At 51.6% G+C, this 19403-nt stretch overlaps 1 protein-coding gene across 1 annotated transcript in view; it reads left to right on the forward strand.

Moving 5' to 3' along the window:
- Positions 1 to 6: 6 nt before the first annotated feature.
- LOC117441047 (uncharacterized) overlaps positions 7 to 19403 on the forward strand; it is a 31872-nt gene continuing 12475 nt past the window's right edge. The window contains exons 1-11 of the mRNA XM_071202150.1: positions 7 to 218; positions 1903 to 2121; positions 2622 to 2768; positions 3746 to 3988; positions 4692 to 4817; positions 5602 to 5895; positions 11617 to 11721; positions 11879 to 12016; positions 12688 to 12795; positions 14093 to 14130; positions 14421 to 16806. Of these exons, the coding sequence (XP_071058251.1) occupies positions 159 to 218; positions 1903 to 2121; positions 2622 to 2768; positions 3746 to 3988; positions 4692 to 4817; positions 5602 to 5895; positions 11617 to 11721; positions 11879 to 12016; positions 12688 to 12795; positions 14093 to 14130; positions 14421 to 16806 (3864 nt within the window). The 5' untranslated portion in view covers positions 7 to 158. The remainder of the gene's footprint in view (positions 219 to 1902; positions 2122 to 2621; positions 2769 to 3745; positions 3989 to 4691; positions 4818 to 5601; positions 5896 to 11616; positions 11722 to 11878; positions 12017 to 12687; positions 12796 to 14092; positions 14131 to 14420; positions 16807 to 19403) is intronic.

Consider the following 19403-nt stretch of genomic DNA (forward strand, 5'->3'; position numbering starts at 1 on the left):
GGATACGGAGGGTGAAGGAGCCTCTGCTGCTCACGCTCTCTGCCACCGCCGCCGTCTCTCCGGAAGCTCCGACCTGCGCCGCCGCCACTGACGGAGACTCTGCGGCGCCTGGAGGGAAGAGAGAACAGAGCGGCGTCCCCACGGAGGTCGGGTCCAACATGAAGCTCGACCAGGAGCTGTACGAGGGCATCGTCAGCCAGCCCATCATCGAGCCCTCGGTGAGCCAGCACGCATCAGGAGCTAGCATACCGGTTAGCCTAGCTGTTGGTTATCTGTTAGCCTAGGTGTTAGCCTAGCTGTTGGTTAGCTGTTAGCCTCGCTGTTAGCCTAGCTGTTAGCCTAGCTATTAGCCTAGCTGTTAGCCTAGCTGTTGGCCTAGCTGTTGGTCTAGCTGTTGGTTAGCTGTTAGCCTAGCTGTTAGTCTAGCTGTTAGCCTAGCTGTTGGCCTAGCTGTTGGCCTAGATGTTGGTTAGCTGTTAGCGTAGCTGTTAGTCTAGCTGTTAGCCTAGCTGTTGGTTAGCTGTTAGTCTTGCTGTTGCCTAGCTGTTGGTTAGCTGTTAGTCTAGCTGTTGGCCTAGCTGTTGGTTAGCTGTTAGCCTAGCTGTTAGTCTAGCTGTTAGCCTAGCTGTTGGTTATTTGTTAGCCTAGCTGTTAGCCTAGCTGTTGGTTAGCTGTTAGTCTAGCTGTTGGTTAGCTGTTAGTCTAGCTGTTGGTTAGCTGTTGGCCTAGCTGTTGGTTAGCTGTTAGCCTAGCTGTTAGTCTAGCTGTTGGTTAGCTGTTGGCCTAGCTGTTGGTTAGCTGTTAGCCTAGCTGTTGGTTATTTGTTAGCCTAGCTGTTAGTCTAGCTGTTGGTTAGCTGTTAGTCTAGCTGTTGGTTAGCTGTTAGTCTAGCTGTTGGTTAGCTGTTAGTCTTGCTGTTGCCTAGCTGTTGGTTAGCTGTTAGTCTAGCTGTTGGCCTAGCTGTTGGTTAGCTGTTGGCCTAGATGTTGGTTAGCTGTTAGCGTAGCTGTTAGTCTAGCTGTTAGCCTAGCTGTTGGTTAGCTGTTAGTCTAGCTGTTGGTTAGCTGTTAGTCTTGCTGTTGCCTAGCTGTTGGTTAGCTGTTAGTCTAGCTGTTGGCCTAGCTGTTGGTTAGCTGTTAGCCTAGCTGTTAGTCTAGCTGTTAGCCTAGCTGTTGGTTATCTGTTAGCCTAGCTGTTGGTTAGCTGTTAGCCTAGCTGTTGGTTAGCTGTTAGCCTAGCTGTTGGTTAGCTGTTAGCCTAGCTGTTGGTTAGCTGTTAGCCTAGCTGTTAGTCTAGCTGTTAGCCTAGCTGTTGGTTATCTGTTAGCCTAGCTGTTAGCCTAGCTGTTGGTTAGCTGTTAGCCTAGCTGTTGGTTAGCTGTTAGCCTAGCTGTTGGTTAGCTGTTAGCCTAGCTGTTGGTTAGCTGTTAGCCTAGCTGTTAGCCTAACTGTTAGTTTAGCTTTTATCTTAGCTGCCTTCAGGGTCCGATTCAGATGCTGCCTTCAGGGTCAGATTCAGATGCTGCCTTCAGGGTCCGATTCAGATGCTGCCTTCAGGGTCAGATTCAGATGCTGCCTTCAGGGTCCGATTCAGATGCTGCCTTCAGGGTCAGATTCAGATGCTGCCTTCAGGGTCCGATTCAGATGCTGCCTTCAGGGTCCGATTCAGATGCTGCCTTCAGGGTCAGATTCAGATGCTGCCTTCAGGGTCAGATTCAGATGCTGCCTTCAGGGTCAGATTCAGATGCTGCCTTCAGGGTCAGATTCAGATGCTGCCTTCAGGGTCAGATTCAGATGCTGCCTTCAGGGTCAGATTCAGATGCTGCCTTCAGGGTCCGATTCAGATGCTGCCTTCAGGGTCCTCTGTGTGGATGTAAACTGTAACGTGGCCTCTGTTGTGAAGCCCAACATGAAGGGCTTCCCGGGTCAGATCCACGCGAACATCGGGCCGGTCAGCACCAACGTGACCTTCGACCACCGGGACTGCGGGGTCACGCTCCTGAAGAACGACCACGTGCTCATCAACCTGATGGTGGACCAGCTGACCCGCCGGCGCCGCGCCGCCAACATCAAGCCCAAGATCCCCTTCACCTTCAGCTACACCAAGGAGAAGAGGGAGAAGGTACACACACACACACACACACACACACACACACACACACACACACACACACACACACACACACACACAGAGACACACACACACACACACAGACACACTCACACACAGACAGACACACACACACATACACACAGAGACACACACACACAGACACACATACCCACACACACACACACACACACATAAACATAAAGTGTGTGTTCTCTCAGCGTAGAGTTCCATCTGATCCATTCATGCTGCTGAGTTCACTTTATCTCTGTAACTCTGTAACTATTTCCCTCGGGATGAAGAAAGTCCTGTCTTATCTTATGTGTACAGTATATATTTGTGTGTGTGTGTGTGTGTGTGTGTGTGTGTGTGTGTGTGTGTGTGTGTGTGTGTGTGTGTGTGTGTGTGTGTGTGTGTGTGTGTGTGTGTGTGTGTGTGTGTGTGTGTGTGTGTGTGTGTGTGTGTGTGTGTGTGTGTGTGTGTGTGTGTGTGTGTGTGTGTGTGTGTGTCAGGGCATGGTCACCTTCCTGGGTCCGGAGGAGGGCATCCTGCACAACGAGGACCGTGGAGAGCTTCCCTTCGACCTCTCGGAGAACTTCAGCGACGTGCAGTTCAGCAGCCAAGACATCCACAAGGAGGTGGAGTTCACCGTCTCCCTGGTGAGCCCGACACTGTGTGTGTGTGTGTGTGTGTGTGTGTGTGTGTGCGTGTCTTGTATGTTGGAGTTTGTTGTTGGTGTGTGTGTTGTTGTGTGTGTGTGTGTGTGTGTAACCCAGGTTCAATCCTAGCAGGCTCCCGTAGCTCAGTATAAATGGCAGCCAGGTCACTTCCCTTTCCTTTACTGGTCGGTTGTGATGCTGGTTGCTACGTTGATGCTACATGCTACACATGCTACATGCTACACACAGGGATTCCTCCACGATTCCTAAACAGATTAACGTTTTGTTAAAAATTGCTGCAATCAGCGGTGAGTCTTGTCTTGGTAGAATGTATTTAAAATCAGTAATGTTATTGAAAAATGCCCGGAATGTGCCCGCTAGCTTAGCGGTTAGCATTTTCAATAGGAAATCTACATTGAGATAGCTCTCGTTAGCTGCTAAGCTAGCGGTTAGCATGCTAATAGTATTGCTAGTAGAAATATCTTATGCATGGGTCTTCACTGATCCCAACTACTTTAAGTGTAACCTTGTGGGCTGTTGGCGATCAGCCCTGAGGTTTGCTTTGTTGTTTACTGGCTCAATGTAAACAGATTAATGTTTTGTATAGAAATGTTGTACAACCAGAAATGTATTTATTTTATTACAAAACATTAAGACTCACCGCTGATTGCAGCAATTTGTGTGTGTGTTGGTGTGTGTGTGTGTTTGGGTTTGTTGTTGGTGTGAGTTGTTGTTTGTGTGTTGGGGTGTGTTGTTGTGTGTGTGTGTGTGTTTGTTGTGTGTGTGTGTGTTGGTGTGTGTGTTTGGGTTTGTTGTTGTGTGTGTGGGTTTGTTGTGTGTGTGTGTGTTGGTGTGTGTGTTTGGGTTTGTTGTTGTGTGTTTGGGTTTGTTGTTGTGTGTGTTGTTGGGTGTTGTGGTGGTGTTGTTGTTGTTGTGTTGGTCTCTCGCCCTGACCCCCCCCCCCTCTGTTCCTGCAGGTGAAGTCTCAGAAGAGAGCCATCAGGCTGCTGAGGCTGAAGAGGGTGGAGGACCCCATCCTGGAAGAGCAGAAGAGACGGAAGGAGAGGGAGAAGGAAGAGAAGAGGGTGCAAGAGGAGAGGAGGAGACAAGAGGAGGACGAGAGGAGGAGGAGAGAGGAAGAGGAGGCGGAACAGCTGTTGGAGGCGGAGAGGAAGAGGAGGGCGGAGGTGGCGGCCGCGCTGGCAACAGCCAAAGGAAAAGTGAGTTAATTACCCAGTAACGACTCTTTAGATGACTCATTACCCAGTAACGACTCTTTAGATGACTCATTACCCAGTAACGACTCTTTAGATGACTCATGAACCAGTAACGACTCTTTAGATGACTCATGACCCAGTAACGACTCTTTAGATGACTCATTACCCAGTAACGACTCTTTAGATGACTCATGAACCAGTAACGACTCTTTAGATGACTCATGACCCAGTAACGACTCTTTAGATGACTCGTTACCCAGTAACGACTCTTTTGATGACTCATGAACCAGTAACGACTCTTTAGATGACTCGTCACCCAGTAACGACTCTTTAGATGACTCATTACCCAATAACGACTCTTTTGATGACTCATGAACCAGTAACGACTCTTTAGGTGACTCATGAACCAGTAACGACTCTTTAGGTGACTCATGAACCAGTAACGACTCTTTAGGTGACTCATGAACCAGTAACGACTCTTTAGGTGACTCATCAACCAGTAACGACTCTTTAGATGACTCATTAGATGACTCATTACCCAGTAACGACTCTTTAGGTGACTCATGAACCAGTAACGACTCTTTAGGTGACTCATGAACCAGTAACGACTCTTTAGGTGACTCATCAACCAGTAACGACTCTTTAGATGACTCATGAACCAGTAACGACTCTTTAGATGAACCAGTAACGGTTTCTTGTCTCCCAGTGGACCCCGCTGGGTTTCCTCTACAGGAAGATGGACACCATGCTGGACATCAGCAGGGAGCGCTTCCAGGGCACGGTGCTCAAAGCTCTGTCCAAGGACCCTCGCAAGGACATCAAGTCGGCACTGGTACGGAAAACGCTGAGGAATTCATACGTTCTGGTTCAATTCAATTCCAAACCTTTATTGATCAGGTGAAATCCCATTGAGATCAATGATCTCTTTTTCAAGGGAGAGCTGCAGCAGTAGGTTCCTCAAGAGGACATGAAAACATAAACAACAAAAGGACATCATAACATAAACAACAGAACAACAAAAGGACATCATACAGCAACATGTACAGGGATTACAGTTTACATATCTAACCACATGTACAGGAACCAACAGCATCTGAGTGAGCAGCATCCAGCCGAGCTTTAGAAACATGTCGTGGAACCAGCTGGTAATGTTCCATTCTGTGAGCAGACTGCTCCAAGTTAGAGGAGCTGCACGTCTGAAAGCTTTCTCCTGGTTCTTCTGGTTCTCCTCATAGCAGAGCATCTAGCGGCTACTAACACTCACAATCTCAAAATCCAGACTTTATTCTCAAATCTCAACATTTTAATTTATTTTGAAAATAAAAATTATTTCCCCCCAAAATTCTAACTTTTTCCCCAAAATCTAAAATCCTGACTTTTTTCTGAAATTTCTGACTTTTTTGAAAAAGTCTCCAGAGTTATTAAAGATGTCCTCATATCAGATGCTCGTCATGTTTCCTCCTGCAGTCACTGACAGAGGAAGCTGTGAAACTGTTATGTGATGATGATGATGATGATGATGATGATGATGATGATGATGATGATGATGTTAAACCAGAAGAGCTGAGACTTAAAAGGGGGCGGGGCTTCATACACTGAAGTCATGTTTCCTGCAGGTCAAAGTTAAAGAGGAGAAACTGGATGAGGAGGAGCTGAAGAAGGAGCCGAAGGAGGAGGAGGAGGAGCCGATGGAGGAGGAGGAGCCGAAGGAGGAGGAGGAGCCGGAGAAGGAAGATGAAGAAGGGAAGCAGGATCTGAAGAAGGAAGAGGAGGTGATGAAGAGCGAGGCGGTGCAGCAGGGAGGAGCACTGATTGGCCGGCTAGTGACAACCATCAAGGACGAGCAGAAGCATCTTCCCTTCGGCCCGGAGGACATGATCAGCACGGCCACCATGCTGGACGGAGACAAGGTGAGAGGGGGAGGAGCTACCTGTGTTTCCCTTCAGGGTGGGGTGTAACTAGCAAACAGTAGCCATTTAGCTAGCAAACAGTAGCCATTTAGCTAGCAAACAGTAGCCATTTAGCTAGCAAACAGTAGCCATTTAGCTAGCAAACAGTAGCCATTTAGCTAGCGACATTAGCCATTTAGCTAGCAAACATTAGCCATTTAATAATAATAATAATAATAAATGATATTTATATAGCGCCTTTCTAAGGACCCAAGGTCGCTGTACATGGTGGACAAACAAAACAAACAGACAATCAACGGGCAAACCAAAGAAATAAATAAAGGACGCCGGGGGACCAGAAAGGGCTCGGGCCGAAGGCCGGGGTGAACAGGTGTGTTTTTAGTGATGATTTGAAGACGTCCAGGGAGGCAGCATTACGGATCTCGGCAGGAAGTGCATTCCAGAGGGTGGGGGCCGCAACACTGAACGCCCTGTCACCAACAGTTCGGAGGCGAGAGCGGGGGATGGAGAGCAGGCCCGTGTCTGAGGACCGCAGACTCCGAGAAGGGGTGTAGGGGTGTAGGGATGGAGGAGGTCCGATAAGTACTGGGGGCGAGGGAACGGAGGGACTTGTACGTGAGGATGAGTGTTTTGTATTGAATCCGGGACTTGACCGACAGCCAGTGGAGGTGGATGAGGGTGGGGGTGATGTGGTGCCATGGCTTGGTGCGGGTGAGAAGCCTGGCGGCAGAGTTCTGGACGTATTGGAGCCTATCCAGGGTTTTGCTGGGAACCCCGGACAGGACTCCATTGCAATAGTTGAGACGGGATGTGATGAAGGTGTGTACAAGTGTTTCTGCCACAGAGTCAGAGAGTGAAGGCCGGAGTCTGGCAATGTTTTTGAGGTGGTAGAAGGCGGATTTGGAAACAGAGTGGTTGTGCGCCTGGAAAGAGAGGGTGGTGTCCAGGATGACTCCCAGGTTGCGGACTTCAGTGGACGGGGAGATGGAGCGGCCGCTAATGAAGAGAAGCAGGTCGCCAACCTTCCGGAGCTGCGCCTTGGGAGCCACAATCATGAGCTCTGTTTTATTGCTGTTGATTTTGAGCAGGTTTGATGACATCCAGTTTTTTATGTCCTGTAGGCAGTTGACAAGGGATTGAGGGGGAGCCGAGTGGACGGGTTGGTGCAGAGATAGAGCTGTGTGTCATCAGCATAAGAGTGAAAGCTGAGACCATGTTGGCGGATGATTTGACCAAGTGGGAGCACGTAGATATTGAATAGGAGGGGTCCAAGCACAGAGCCTTGAGGTACACCTTGGTTGACTGGGGCTGGAGGGGAGCTGCAGTCACTGATGGTGACGAAGTTTTTCCTGTTAGACAGGTAGGACTCGAACCAGGCAAGAGCTGTGTGACTGAGGCCAAGGTAGTCAGACAGGCGGCTGAGGAGGATAAAATGGGATATGGTACCGAAGGCTGCTGAGAGGTCCAGGAGGATGAGAATGCTGATGAGGCCAGAATCGGAAGCGATGAGGAGGTCGTTTGTGATTTTGATGAGGGCAGTCTCAGTGCTGTGATCTGGTCTGAAGCCAGACTGGAGGCGTTCGTAGAGCTCATGCAGTGACATGTGGTGTTGCAGTTGTGCGGCAACTGCTCTTTCCAAGATCTTGCTCACAAATGGGAGGTTTGAGATCGGCCGGTGGTTGTTGAGGTCCTCCGGGCTTCTTCAGGATTGGAGAGACTGAGGCAGTTTTGAGGCAGGGTGGGACTGTGCCAGAAGACCGGGACAAGTTCACCATGTCAACAATGATGGAGCAGATGGTGGATAGAGCTGCCTTCACCAAGGCTGTGGGCATGGGGTCAAGAGAGCAGGTCGATGTCTTGGCCTTAGTAACCAGCTTCGTAATTTGGATCACATCCACTGCGGAGAAGGTGGAGAGGCAATATCTAGGTGGACGAGTAATACCTTGTGGCTGGGGTGCGGTTGGAATCAACTTTGGCCTGGAGGAAATCCAGAAACTTCGAGCAGAGATCAAGAGCACCTGGGGATGGGGGGGATCAAGGGGGCGGAGAAGCCGGTTTATGGTTGAGAACAGCATTCTCGGTTGGGATTGTTGGATGCCAATGAGGGTGGAGTAGTACGAAGACCTAGCCAGGGAGAGGGCCTCTTTGTAGGCCTTTACATGGTCCTGATAGGCTTCGCGTGGACGGCGAGGTCAGTTCTTGTTTTGAGTCTCTCTAGCCGACGACCAGAAGCCTTCAGGGCGCGGAGTTCAGTGGGGAACCAAGGGGCCCAACGGGTGAAGGAGACAGTCCGGGTTTTGAGGGGGGCTAGAGAGCCAAGGCTGAGGGATAGAGCTGTGTTGTCCCGAGCAACCAGGCCATCCACTGTGGTGATGAGGGGAATGGAGGCTAGGTGGGATGCTATCGTGCTGGTCAGGGCTGGTGCACTCAGTGATTTGGTGTTTCTGAATGTGATGGTGCGTTTTGCACGCTGAGTGGGCAGGGGGACAGGAATAGAAAATAGTATGGCATGGTGGTCTGCAACAGCTAGGTCCAGGCACTGGAGACGGGAGGGAGGGGTGCCTATAGAGCACACTAGGTCCAGCGTGTTACCTTTGGTGTGGGTGGGACCTCGGACATGCTGTTTGATGTTGAAGCAGTCGAGTAGTGAGAGAAATTCAGAGGCAAAGGTACTAGAGTCGACATGGATGTTAAAGTCACCAAGCAGTAATGTGGACGGAGACCTGGAGCAGACACAGGTGAGCAGCTCAGCGAACTCAGACATGAAGATGGCGGAGGCTTTGGGGGGGGCGGTATATGAGGACAACCTGTAGCTGTGATGACCCAGCCAGAGAAAAGGCGATACACTCAAAAGAGGTTGTATTTACCACTGCTCTGTGGATAACAGCCAGCCCACCACCCCGACCCAGGGAGCGGGTCTTCTGTAGGTAAACATAGCCTGGGGGTGTGGCTTGGTTTAAGGCGAAAAAGTCTTGTTGATTTTGCCAGGTCTCCATTAGGCAAACAAAGTCCGTTTTCCTGTCAGGGATGATGTCCTGAATGAGTGGTGCTTTATTAGTGAGGGAACGGGTATCAGCAGCATGAATGTGGGGGCGTTGCTACTGGATGCTGGTGGTGTGAGCAGAGTGACACGGTCGACACAGACCAGGGCCTTCAGATTTCCAATGCACGTGCGAGGTTTGTTGTGATGACGTAGCGAGGCAGGGACGGTGCGCGCGCAGGACCAGCTGGAGAGAGACTCCGACCCAGCGACAACAAACCTACGCCGAGAGGATGTACTGGGGTCTGCTACGTAACAACCCAAGCTTGTTGATGACTGCTAAGCATAGAGGTTGCATAATACAACTATTGAGAGTAACCAATTGTGCGGTGGATTATTTCAGCATCATAGAGCCGGTGGTATGGTAGCACGATGCTACGTTAGCTGAGAGCCAACTGGGAGAGGGTGGTCCCAACCACGGGTGATGGACGGGTGATCCAGATATGTTCTGAGGAGGGTAGCCGAAGCCCCAGCCGTTGAGATGGAGCGGAGCTAGCCAGCAAGGCTAACCGCACCGGCGGGCAGCAGTGGGTTTGTCGAGCACTCAGTGGTGATGTTGGCACAGGGTAGAGTCGGCAATGAGTGATCGAAAGTCAGCGACGGGTAGTCCAGAGTCGGGGCACGCAGGGAAGGCAGGACAGAGCAATCCGTCGGGACCTGACAAAAAAGCAAAGAACACCTAGCCTGGAGCCATTAGCCATTTAGCTAGCAGACATTAGCCAATAACTAGCAACATTAGCCATTTAGCTAGCAAACAGTAGCCATTAACTAGCGACATTAGCCATTTAGCTAGCAAACATTAGCCATTTAGCTAGCAACATTAGCCATTTAGCTAGCAAACATTAGCCATTTAGCTAGAAAACATTAGCTATTTAGCTAGCAGACAGTAGCCATTTAGCTAGCAGACAGTAGCCATTTAGCTAGCAAACATTAGCCATTTAGCTAGCAACATTAGCCATTTAGCTAGCAGACAGTAACCATTTAGCTAGCAAACATTAGCCATTTAGCTAGCAGACAGTAGCCATTTAGCTAGCAACATTAGCCATTTAGCTAGCAGACAGTAGCCATTTAGCTAGCAGACAGTAGCCATTTAGCTAGCAAACATTAGCCATTTAGCTAGCAACATTAGCCATTTAGCTAGCAGACAGTAACCATTTAGCTAGCAAACATTAGCCATTTAGCTAGCAGACAGTAGCCATTTAGCTAGCAACATTAGCCATTTAGCTAGCAGACAGTAGCCATTTAGCTAGCAGACAGTAGCCATTTAGCTAGCAAACATTAGCCATTTAGCTAGCAACATTAGCCATTTAGCTAGCAGACAGTAACCATTTAGCTAGCAAACATTAGCCATTTAGCTAGCAGACAGTAGCCATTTAGCTAGCAACATTAGCCATTTAGCTAGCAGACAGTAGCCATTTAGCTAGCAAACATTAGCCATTTAGCTAGCAGACAGTAACCATTTAGCTAGCAAACATTAGCCATTTAGCTAGCAGACAGTAGCCATTTAGCTAGCAGACAGTAGCCATTTAGCTAGCAGACAGTAGCCATTTAGCTAGCAAACATTAGCCATTTAGCTAGCAGACAGTAACCATTTAGCTAGCAAACATTAGCCATTTAGCTAGCAGACAGTAGCCATTTAGCTAGCAGACAGTAGCCATTTAGCTAGCAGACAGTAGCCATTTAGCTAGCAAACATTAGCCATTTAGCTAGCAGACAGTAGCCATTTAGCTAGCAACATTAGCCATTTAGCTAGCAAACATTAGCCATTTAGCTAGCAACATTAGCCATTTAGCTAGCAAACAGTAGCCATTTAGCTAGCAACATTAGCCATTTAGCTAGCAAACAATAGCCATTTAGATAGCAAACATTAGCTATTTAGCTAGCAGACAGTAGCCATTTAGCTAGCAACATTAGCCATTTAGCTAGCAAACAATAGCCATTTAGATAGCAAACATTAGCTATTTAGCTAGCAGACAGTAGCCATTTAGCTAGCAGACAGTAGCCATTTAGCTAGCAAACATTAGCCATTTAGCTAGCAGACAGTAGCCATTTAGCTAGCAAACATTAGCCATTTAGCTAGCAGACAGTAGCCATTTAGCTAGCAACATTAGCCATTTAGCTAGCAAACATTAGCCATTTAGCTAGCAACATTAGCCATTTAGCTAGCAAACAGTAGCCATTTAGCTAGCAGACAGTAGTAGGAATCAAAAATAAATTATGAAAATAGTTGTAATAAAATGGATGTGTGTTACAGTAGAGAAGGAGTGTGTTAGTGAGTGTGTTAGTCTGTATGTACGGAGTGTGTTAGTCTGTATGTACGGAGTGTGTTAGTCTGTATGTACGGAGTGTGTTAGTCTGTATGTACAGAGTGTGTTAGTCTGTATGTACAGAGTGTGTTTGTCTGTATGTACGGAGTGTGTTTGTCTGTATGTACAGAGTGTGTTAGTCTGTATGTACGGAGTGTGTTAGTCTGTATGTACGGAGTGTGTTAGTCTGTATGTACGGAGTGTGTTAGTCTGTATGTACGGAGTGTGTTAGTCTGTATGTACGGAGTGTGTTAGTCTGTATGTACAGAGTGTGTTAGTCTGTATGTACAGAGTGTGTTAGTCTGTATGTACAGAGTGTGTTAGTCTGTATGTACGGAGTGTTTTGGAGTTGTTGACGTGTTTGTTTCTCTGAAGGTGCGTTTCAACATCGCCACCCACCAGGAGACCAAAGAGCAGCGAGCGACGTACGTGGAGATCCTGCCCGACTCCTTCGAGGAGTCCACGGAGCAGCGGAGACACGTGAGGCCTTCCTACCTTTTATATATATGTCTATAGATATAAGCAGCGGACAGGCGACGCAGCATGCTCAGAGCGTGATCAGTGCACAGGTGAAGCTCGTATCCGTCCCTTTGCCCTCTGAGTCCCAGCTGAGACCCCCCCCCCCCTCTTTCTGCAGGGCCTCGTCATCGAGCTCTCTCTGTCCACCGGCCTCATCAAATGCTCCCAGAATCCTCAGCTCTACTTCCACATGTGCGAGGTGATCGAGAAGAAGCGGCTGGAGCTCAACGAGAAGGTGGAGTTCAGCGTGGTCCCGGTGAGTCGCCTCCTTCAGCTCCTACCGACCTCTCTCTGAACCCTGTGTACTGATAGAGATTTGAGTGGATAACTAGTCCGCATTTTCAAATCTCCGCGCGTCGCTAAACAAGCGGAAAATCTTACAGGAAGGAAATCCAGAGCATACACTTAACCGTTAAACAATAATCCACTTTAATGGTAATATACAATGCAATACAATCAAATACATTACCATACACAACCATATCGTATCATATGTATAATGTCAGGAGTTGGCCTACTCCTGGCCCCTGCCCACAGGCCGCCACGACCTTCCAGTCCGAGCGACGCGAGAAGAGAGAGACAGAACAGCAAGCTGGATAGGCTTTCATACCAAATGATACAGGAAGGGGAGGAGCTTAAGGACAACTGGTCGTCTTTTCCAGTCATCTCAAACAAACACCTCTGACCCTCACTGTCTCCAGCCTCCACACATACACACATCCCCCAGAGACCACAGTGGGGTCTTGCTTCAGCTCCCCACCTTCCTTTGTCCTCAAAAACCACATGTTAGCAGGCCCAAAACCAGCCCACAGTTTTCTACACAAATCATGTCCCCTTTAAGCTTCTTCACAGTTTGCATGAATACATACAAATATTTCCTTACAGTACCTCGCTCTCAAACCTCTCCTGTTGAATCTGTTCCCAAAGCACGAGACGGCGGAGGGGGGGCACCAGGCCATCCGGATCAAGCGCTTCACCGAGAAGGTTTTCCTCCCGGCCCGGAAACTGTGTGCCATCGGCGTAGCGAAGGGAAAGGTGAGCGTCCCCTCAGAGGACGATCCGTAGGTTACGGTGTGAGCGTCCCCTCAGAGGACGATCCGTAGGTTACGGTGTGAGCGTCCCCTCAGAGGACGATCCGTAGGTTACGGTGTGAGCGTCCCCTCAGAGGACGATCCGTAGGTTACGGTGTGAGCGTCCCCTCAGAGGACGATCCGCACGTTACGGTGTGAGCGTCCCCTCAGAGGACGATCCGCACGTTACGGTGTGAGCGTCCCCTCAGAGGACGATCCGTAGGTTACGGTGTGAGCGTCCCCTCAGAGGACGATCCGTAGGTTACGGTGTGAGCGTCCCCTCAGAGGACGATCCGCACGTTACGGTGTGAGCGTCCCCTCAGAGGACGATCCGCAGGTTACGGTGTGAGCGTCCCCTCAGAGGACGATCCGCACGTTACGGTGTGAGCGTCCCCTCAGAGGACGATCCGTAGGTTACGGTGTGAGCGTCCCCTCAGAGGACGATCCGCACGTTACGGTGTGAGCGTCCCCTCAGAGGACGATCCGTAGGTTACGGTGTGAGCGTCCCCTCAGAGGACGATCCGTAGGTTATGGTGTGAGCGTCCCCTCAGAGGACGATCCGTAGGTTACGGTGTGAGCGTCCCCTCAGAGGACGATCCGCACGTTACGGTGTGAGCGTCCCCTCAGAGGACGATCCGTAGGTTACGGTGTGAGCGTCCCCTCAGAGGACGATCCGCACGTTACGGTGTGAGCGTCCCCTCAGAGGACGATCCGCACGTTACGGTGTGAGCGTCCCCTCAGAGGACGATCCGCACGTTACGGTGTGGTCGTCCCCTCAGAGGACGATCCGCACGTTACGGTGTGAGCGTCCCCTCAGAGGACGATCCGCACGTTACGGTGTGAGCGTCCCCTCAGAGGACGATCCGCACGTTACGGTGTGGTCGTCCCCTCAGAGGACGATCCGCAGGTTACGGTGTGAGCGTCCCCTCAGAGGACGATCCGTAGGTTACGGTGTGAGCGTCCCCTCAGAGGACGATCCGTAGGTTACGGTGTGAGCGTCCCCTCAGAGGACGATCCGCACGTTACGGTGTGAGCGTCCCCTCAGAGGACGATCCGCACGTTACGGTGTGAGCGTCCCCTCAGAGGACGATCCGCACGTTACGGTGTGAGCGTCCCCTCAGAGGACGATCCGCACAGAACTCTCACGAAGCACAAACTGATTTAAAGCATCATCTGGTTATTTACTTCATGATGTAACTCAAACTGTGTGACCAATGGGAAGCCTGTGTTGATGGTGTTTTCTAAACTCTAATATTCCGTAGATGACCATCAAGCTGGCCAAAGCTTCAGAAGACGCTGAGTGAGTACTAACATGTTGAGCCGATTGAAGACGCCGGTAGAAAGCGGCTACGTTGACGGTTTCTGTTTCTGTTCTGCTTTTTAAATTAAAACTGGGGCTGATTTTGATCTTCTTATTGGGTTGTCCCACGCTACACCTTAATACTACACCTCACGAAGTTCATCCTGTAGTCCTGCTGACAGACAAAAGCATGATCTCATAGAAGCAGGTTAATTACTGCTCTACACATATTTAGAATATGAGATGTACAGGAATACACGTCTGTCTGTAACTCACCTCTGATATTTCAGGAAAGATAAACCAGAGACCGACAAGATGAAAGCGGTGGTAAAAAACCTCCGAACGCAGGACAGCAAGATCAGGAAGGACTACGGTGCCTCGCGGCGAAGATACGGCAGGAGCAGGAGTAAAAGCAGGAGTCCAAGTAGGAGTCGGGCTAGAAGCAGGAGTAAAAGCAGGAGTCCAAGCAGGAGTCGGGCCAAGAGTCCAGCTAGGAGTAGGGCTAGGAGCAGGAGTAAAAGCAGGAGTCCCGGTAAGAGTCGGGCCAGAAGCAGGAGTCCGGTTAGGAGTAGGGCTAAGAGCAGGAGTAAAAGCAAGAGTCCGCCCAGAGACCAGTTCGGACGACTCATCAAAAAGAGACGCAGCACCAGCGCCGAACGTAGAGGCAGCCGGTCGAGGAAAAGCCGGAGCCCGGATCGATCCAAACGATGCTCCAAGAGCCGGAGCAGGAGCCGTGAAAGGGTCGAGGAGGTGAAGAAGAGGAGCATCACCAGCAGAGATGAAGCTCTGAAGAGGAGGAGGGAGCCGAGTCCTCCCCCCCGACGAGGAGGAGTGGTGGACGACGAGCTGGCGAGGAAGAAGCGAGAGCTGGATGAGCTGAACGACATGATCGCCTACAAGAAGTCTCTGGTGGACCTGGACCCCGGACAGAGAACCTGCATAGACTACGACCACGGCAGGATCTCCGTCCCGCTCTCAGAGTACAAACCGGTCCGGTCCATCCTGAAGAGACGAGGAGAGGGGCCCGAGTACCCACTCCGTGCTCCTCACCCATACGACGACCCGTACTACGACCGGCAGTACAGCGCTTATCGCTACGAGGAACCCTACCCTGCAGGTTCCTACCCCGAACGCCCGTACGCCGATCGTCCCAACAGTGACCCCCCTCGAGTCTATGGCGAACCAGCCTATGCTGGCCCTCCGTCTGCTGGCCCACGCTACACCGACCGCTACGATGTTTACGACGAACCCCACGGAGAACGCTACTACGACCCGGCCCACGCAGAGCGGCGGTACGAGGATCCGTACCGGAGCCAGTCTCCAGAACGCCGAGATCCCTCACCTGGTACTCCGTACGGACACCTTCCTGCTGCCTCCAGCCAGCCTCCCTTGACGCAAACCCCTTCCACTTCTTCTTCCCAACAGCCTTACAGACCTCCTTCTCCCTCAGTTCCGCCTCCCAGAAGCCCCTCTCCAAGACCACGTCCGGGACCCGCCGCGGCCCAGCAGCCGCTGGACCGATTCCTCGACATGCTCAATAAGAAGGTGGATGTTGTGAAGCAACCAGAACCGGTTCCTTTGACCGATGACCTGCTGCCTCATGAGAGGGCGCTTCAGGACGGCGGGGGTTTCTCTCGGATCGTCGGACTGGCTCAAGAGCAACCTGGCTCCAGTATAGCTCTGGATCAGAAGAAGACAAAACGCTCCTCATTAGAGAGAACTAGTGAGGAAGTGAAGAACACTGCAGAACCCTACGACAAGATCCAGAGTCTGCTGCGTTCGATCGGCCTGAAGCTGAGCACCGGAGACATGTCCAAACTGGCCAGCCGAGCCCAGGAGAAGATCTACAGCCCCAAGTCCTCGTCCACAGAAAGAGATATGTCCCCAAGGGAGGAACGGCAGCCGAGTAGAACCGGTTCCATTGAATCGGATCACATTCACTCGCCCTGCCCAGCCAGGCCCTCCAGTCTGCAGCCGAGCAGCCAATCCAGAGCGGTCTCGGAGTACGAAGGGTTCCTGGACCAGAAGGAGCTGGAGGCTCTTCAGAAGGCCCAGCAGCTGCAGAGTCTTACCAAGACCATGAGTAACAACAACTCCCCCACTCCCCCTACCGGGCCTCCGCCGACCCACTTCCAACGCCCCCCCGTCCCAGTCAACTGGCCCCTTGGGATCAGCACCCAGTTTCCCCCACAGAGCTTCACCCCCCCCAGCATGGGAACTCCATCTCCTCCTGCAGCTGGCATCCAGTCATTCAGGCTTCCCTCTGGACCTCCTCCGCGGCATCCGGCACATCTTCCTCCAGGCCCGCCTCCTGGACCTCCACCACGGCGCCCTCTCGGACAACCTCCATTTGCTCCACCCCCTGGTAGTCCAGTCTTTCCCTTTATTGGCCAGCCTCCCTCAGACCCCCCCCTTATCTCCCCTGGTTCTGTGCCGCCCCCCACCGCCGCTGCAGAATCAGCACCAACGTCCAGTCCTGCTGATCCTAACCAGTCCACCATCTCTACCACGGTGGCCCGGTGCCTGAAGGTCATAGAGACTGTGAAGTCTCTGGCCGTGCAGCAGCCTGCCAAGCCGGCCAAATCTGTGCAGTTTAGTTTACCGAGCGCTTCCTCGCCTCCGTCCGGCTCTCAGACCTCCACGGAGGACGACATAAAGAACAAGCAGCAGGAGAAGGTATGGTTCCTACCAGGGATGCTCCGATCGATATCGGCCGATACTCACTCTCTACCGATCGATCGGTGCTCTCTAAACATGCCGATCGCATGACGTAAAATACACGACTTTTTTTCTGTGCGCGGCAAAACAAGCTCGCCAACGCGGCTTCACCGGTCTGGCATTATTTTAAGGTGTCCGAAAAAGACAGTAAAATAGCGGAATGCAACGTGAAGCAGAAATCCTGCAGCTCCGCCCGCCGGACGGTGAGCGGAACGCACGAGAGTTAGACCTCACACACACTCAGCTGTTTGATCTGCCTCTGGAACGAGCTGCACTAGTCATTATAAATATATGTATTCTTCACTGTCGGGTCACTCAGTACTGGATCAGTGAGCTGCATGAGATAATAATTAAGTTGGTGGAAGCTCCAGAGAATGAGCATTAACTGAGTTTAAACAGAAGATTTAAAGTGATGTTTAAATCTTCCATTTAGGCCCCGCCCACTCGATCGGATCGGCGATCGGTGTCGGCCGATACTGATTCCGGCGATCGGTGATTTTGCTCGGAGCCTAGTTCCTACTGTAGGACAGTCATACTGTGCCACGGTACGGCCAGTGGTCCAAGTGACCGGTAAGATCTAAATGTACGGACAGTCGACCGCGACGCACCACCTGAGACCGAAGAACGCGTACTGAAGGCGTCCCGACTCGCCTGCGTCCGCTACGAACACACCGCAAAGACTTCAGTTGACGAGTGGCAATAACTGTCCTTACCAGCAGGTGGCGGTAGTGTGTATTCGTCATTCAAAAGAGGCAACAGCCGGAAGACAGACGATACACGAGAGAAGAAGAACAGGCTGCGTGATGAAAGCAAACTAGCGTCGGGGTTCCATGTTCCCTCTCGTCGATCGGAAACATGGAAACATAAAAAAGAAAGTCTTGCGTCCGGATGAGATGAAAATGAAAAAGATTAGCCGTCTGCGTCGTTTGTTTTGGTCCCTCACTTCCGCTTCGCTTCTCACTGACTCGCTGAACAGCCAATCAGAGTGCTTTCTTTGGCCTCCCGCGGCCGATTCAACGTGTTGAACTCTTTAGTGTCCCCTGGTCTCTAGCTGTGTGCGTCACTCTTTAGTGTCCCCTGGTCTCTAGCTGTGTGCGTCACTCTTTAGTGTCCCCTGGTCTCTAGCTGTGTGCGTCACTCTTTAGTGTCCCCTGGTCTCCCAGCTGTGTGCGTCACTCTTTAGTGTCCCCTGGTCTCCCAGCTTTGTGCGTCACTCTTTAGTGTCCCCTGGTCTCTAGCTGTGTGCGTCACTCTTTAGTGTCCCCTGGTCTCCCAGCTGTGTGCGTCACTCTTTAGTGTCCCCTGGTCTCCCAGCTTTGTGCGTCACTCTTTAGTGTCCCCTGGTCTCTAGCTGTGTGTGTCACTCTTTAGTGTCCCCTGGTCTCCCAGCTGTGTGCGTCACTCTTTAGTGTCCCCTGGTCTCTAGCTGTGTGCCTCACTCTTTAGTGTCCCCTGGTCTCTAGCTGTGTGCGTCACTCTTTAGTGTCCCCTGGTCTCCCAGCTGTGTGCGTCACTCTTTAGTGTCCCCTGGTCTCCCAGCTGTGTGCGTCACTCTTTAGTGTCCCCTGGTCTCCCAGCTGTGTGTGTCACTCTTTAGTGTCCCCTGGTCTCTAGCTGGGGGCCTCACTCTTTAGTGTCCCCTGGTCTCCCTGCTGGGGACCTCACTCTTTAGTGTCCCCTGGTCTCCCAGCTGTGTGCGTCACTCTTTAGTGTCCCCTGGTCTCCCAGCTGGGGACCTCACTCTTTAGTGTCCCCTGGTCTCCCAGCTGGGGACCTCACTCTTTAGTGTCCCCTGGTCTCCCAGCTGGGGACCTCACTCTTTAGTGTCCCCTGGTCTCCCAGCTGTGTGCGTCACTCTTTAGTGTCCCCTGGTCTCCCAGCTGTGTGTGTCACTCTTTAGTGTCCCCTGGTCTCTAGCTGGGGGCCTCACTCTTTAGTGTCCCCTGGTCTCCCTGCTGGGGACCTCACTCTTTAGTGTCCCCTGGTCTCCCAGCTGTGTGCGTCACTCTTTAGTGTCCCCTGGTCTCCCAGCTGGGGACCTCACTCTTTAGTGTCCCCTGGTCTCCCAGCTGGGGACCTCACTCTTTAGTGTCCCCTGGTCTCCCAGCTGGGGACCTCACTCTTTAGTGTCCCCTGGTCTCCCAGCTGGGGGCCTCACTCTTTAGTGTCCCCTGGTCTCCCAGCTGTGTGCGTCACTCTTTAGTGTCCCCTGGTCTCCCAGCTGGGGACCTCACTCTTTAGTGTCCCCTGGTCTCCCAGCTGGGGACCTCACTCTTTAGTGTCCCCTGGTCTCCCAGCTGGGGACCTCACTCTTTAGTGTCCCCTGGTCTCCCAGCTGTGTGCGTCACTCTTTAGTGTCCCCTGGTCTCCCAGCTGTGTGTGTCACTCTTTAGTGTCCCCTGGTCTCTAGCTGGGGGCCTCACTCTTTAGTGTCCCCTGGTCTCCCTGCTGGGGACCTCACTCTTTAGTGTCCCCTGGTCTCCCAGCTGTGTGCGTCACTCTTTAGTGTCCCCTGGTCTCCCAGCTGGGGACCTCACTCTTTAGTGTCCCCTGGT

The sequence above is a fragment of the Pseudochaenichthys georgianus genome, unplaced genomic scaffold (assembly GCF_902827115.2).
Source record: "Pseudochaenichthys georgianus unplaced genomic scaffold, fPseGeo1.2 scaffold_1428_arrow_ctg1, whole genome shotgun sequence".
NCBI classification, from domain to species: Eukaryota; Metazoa; Chordata; class Actinopteri; order Perciformes; family Channichthyidae; genus Pseudochaenichthys; species Pseudochaenichthys georgianus.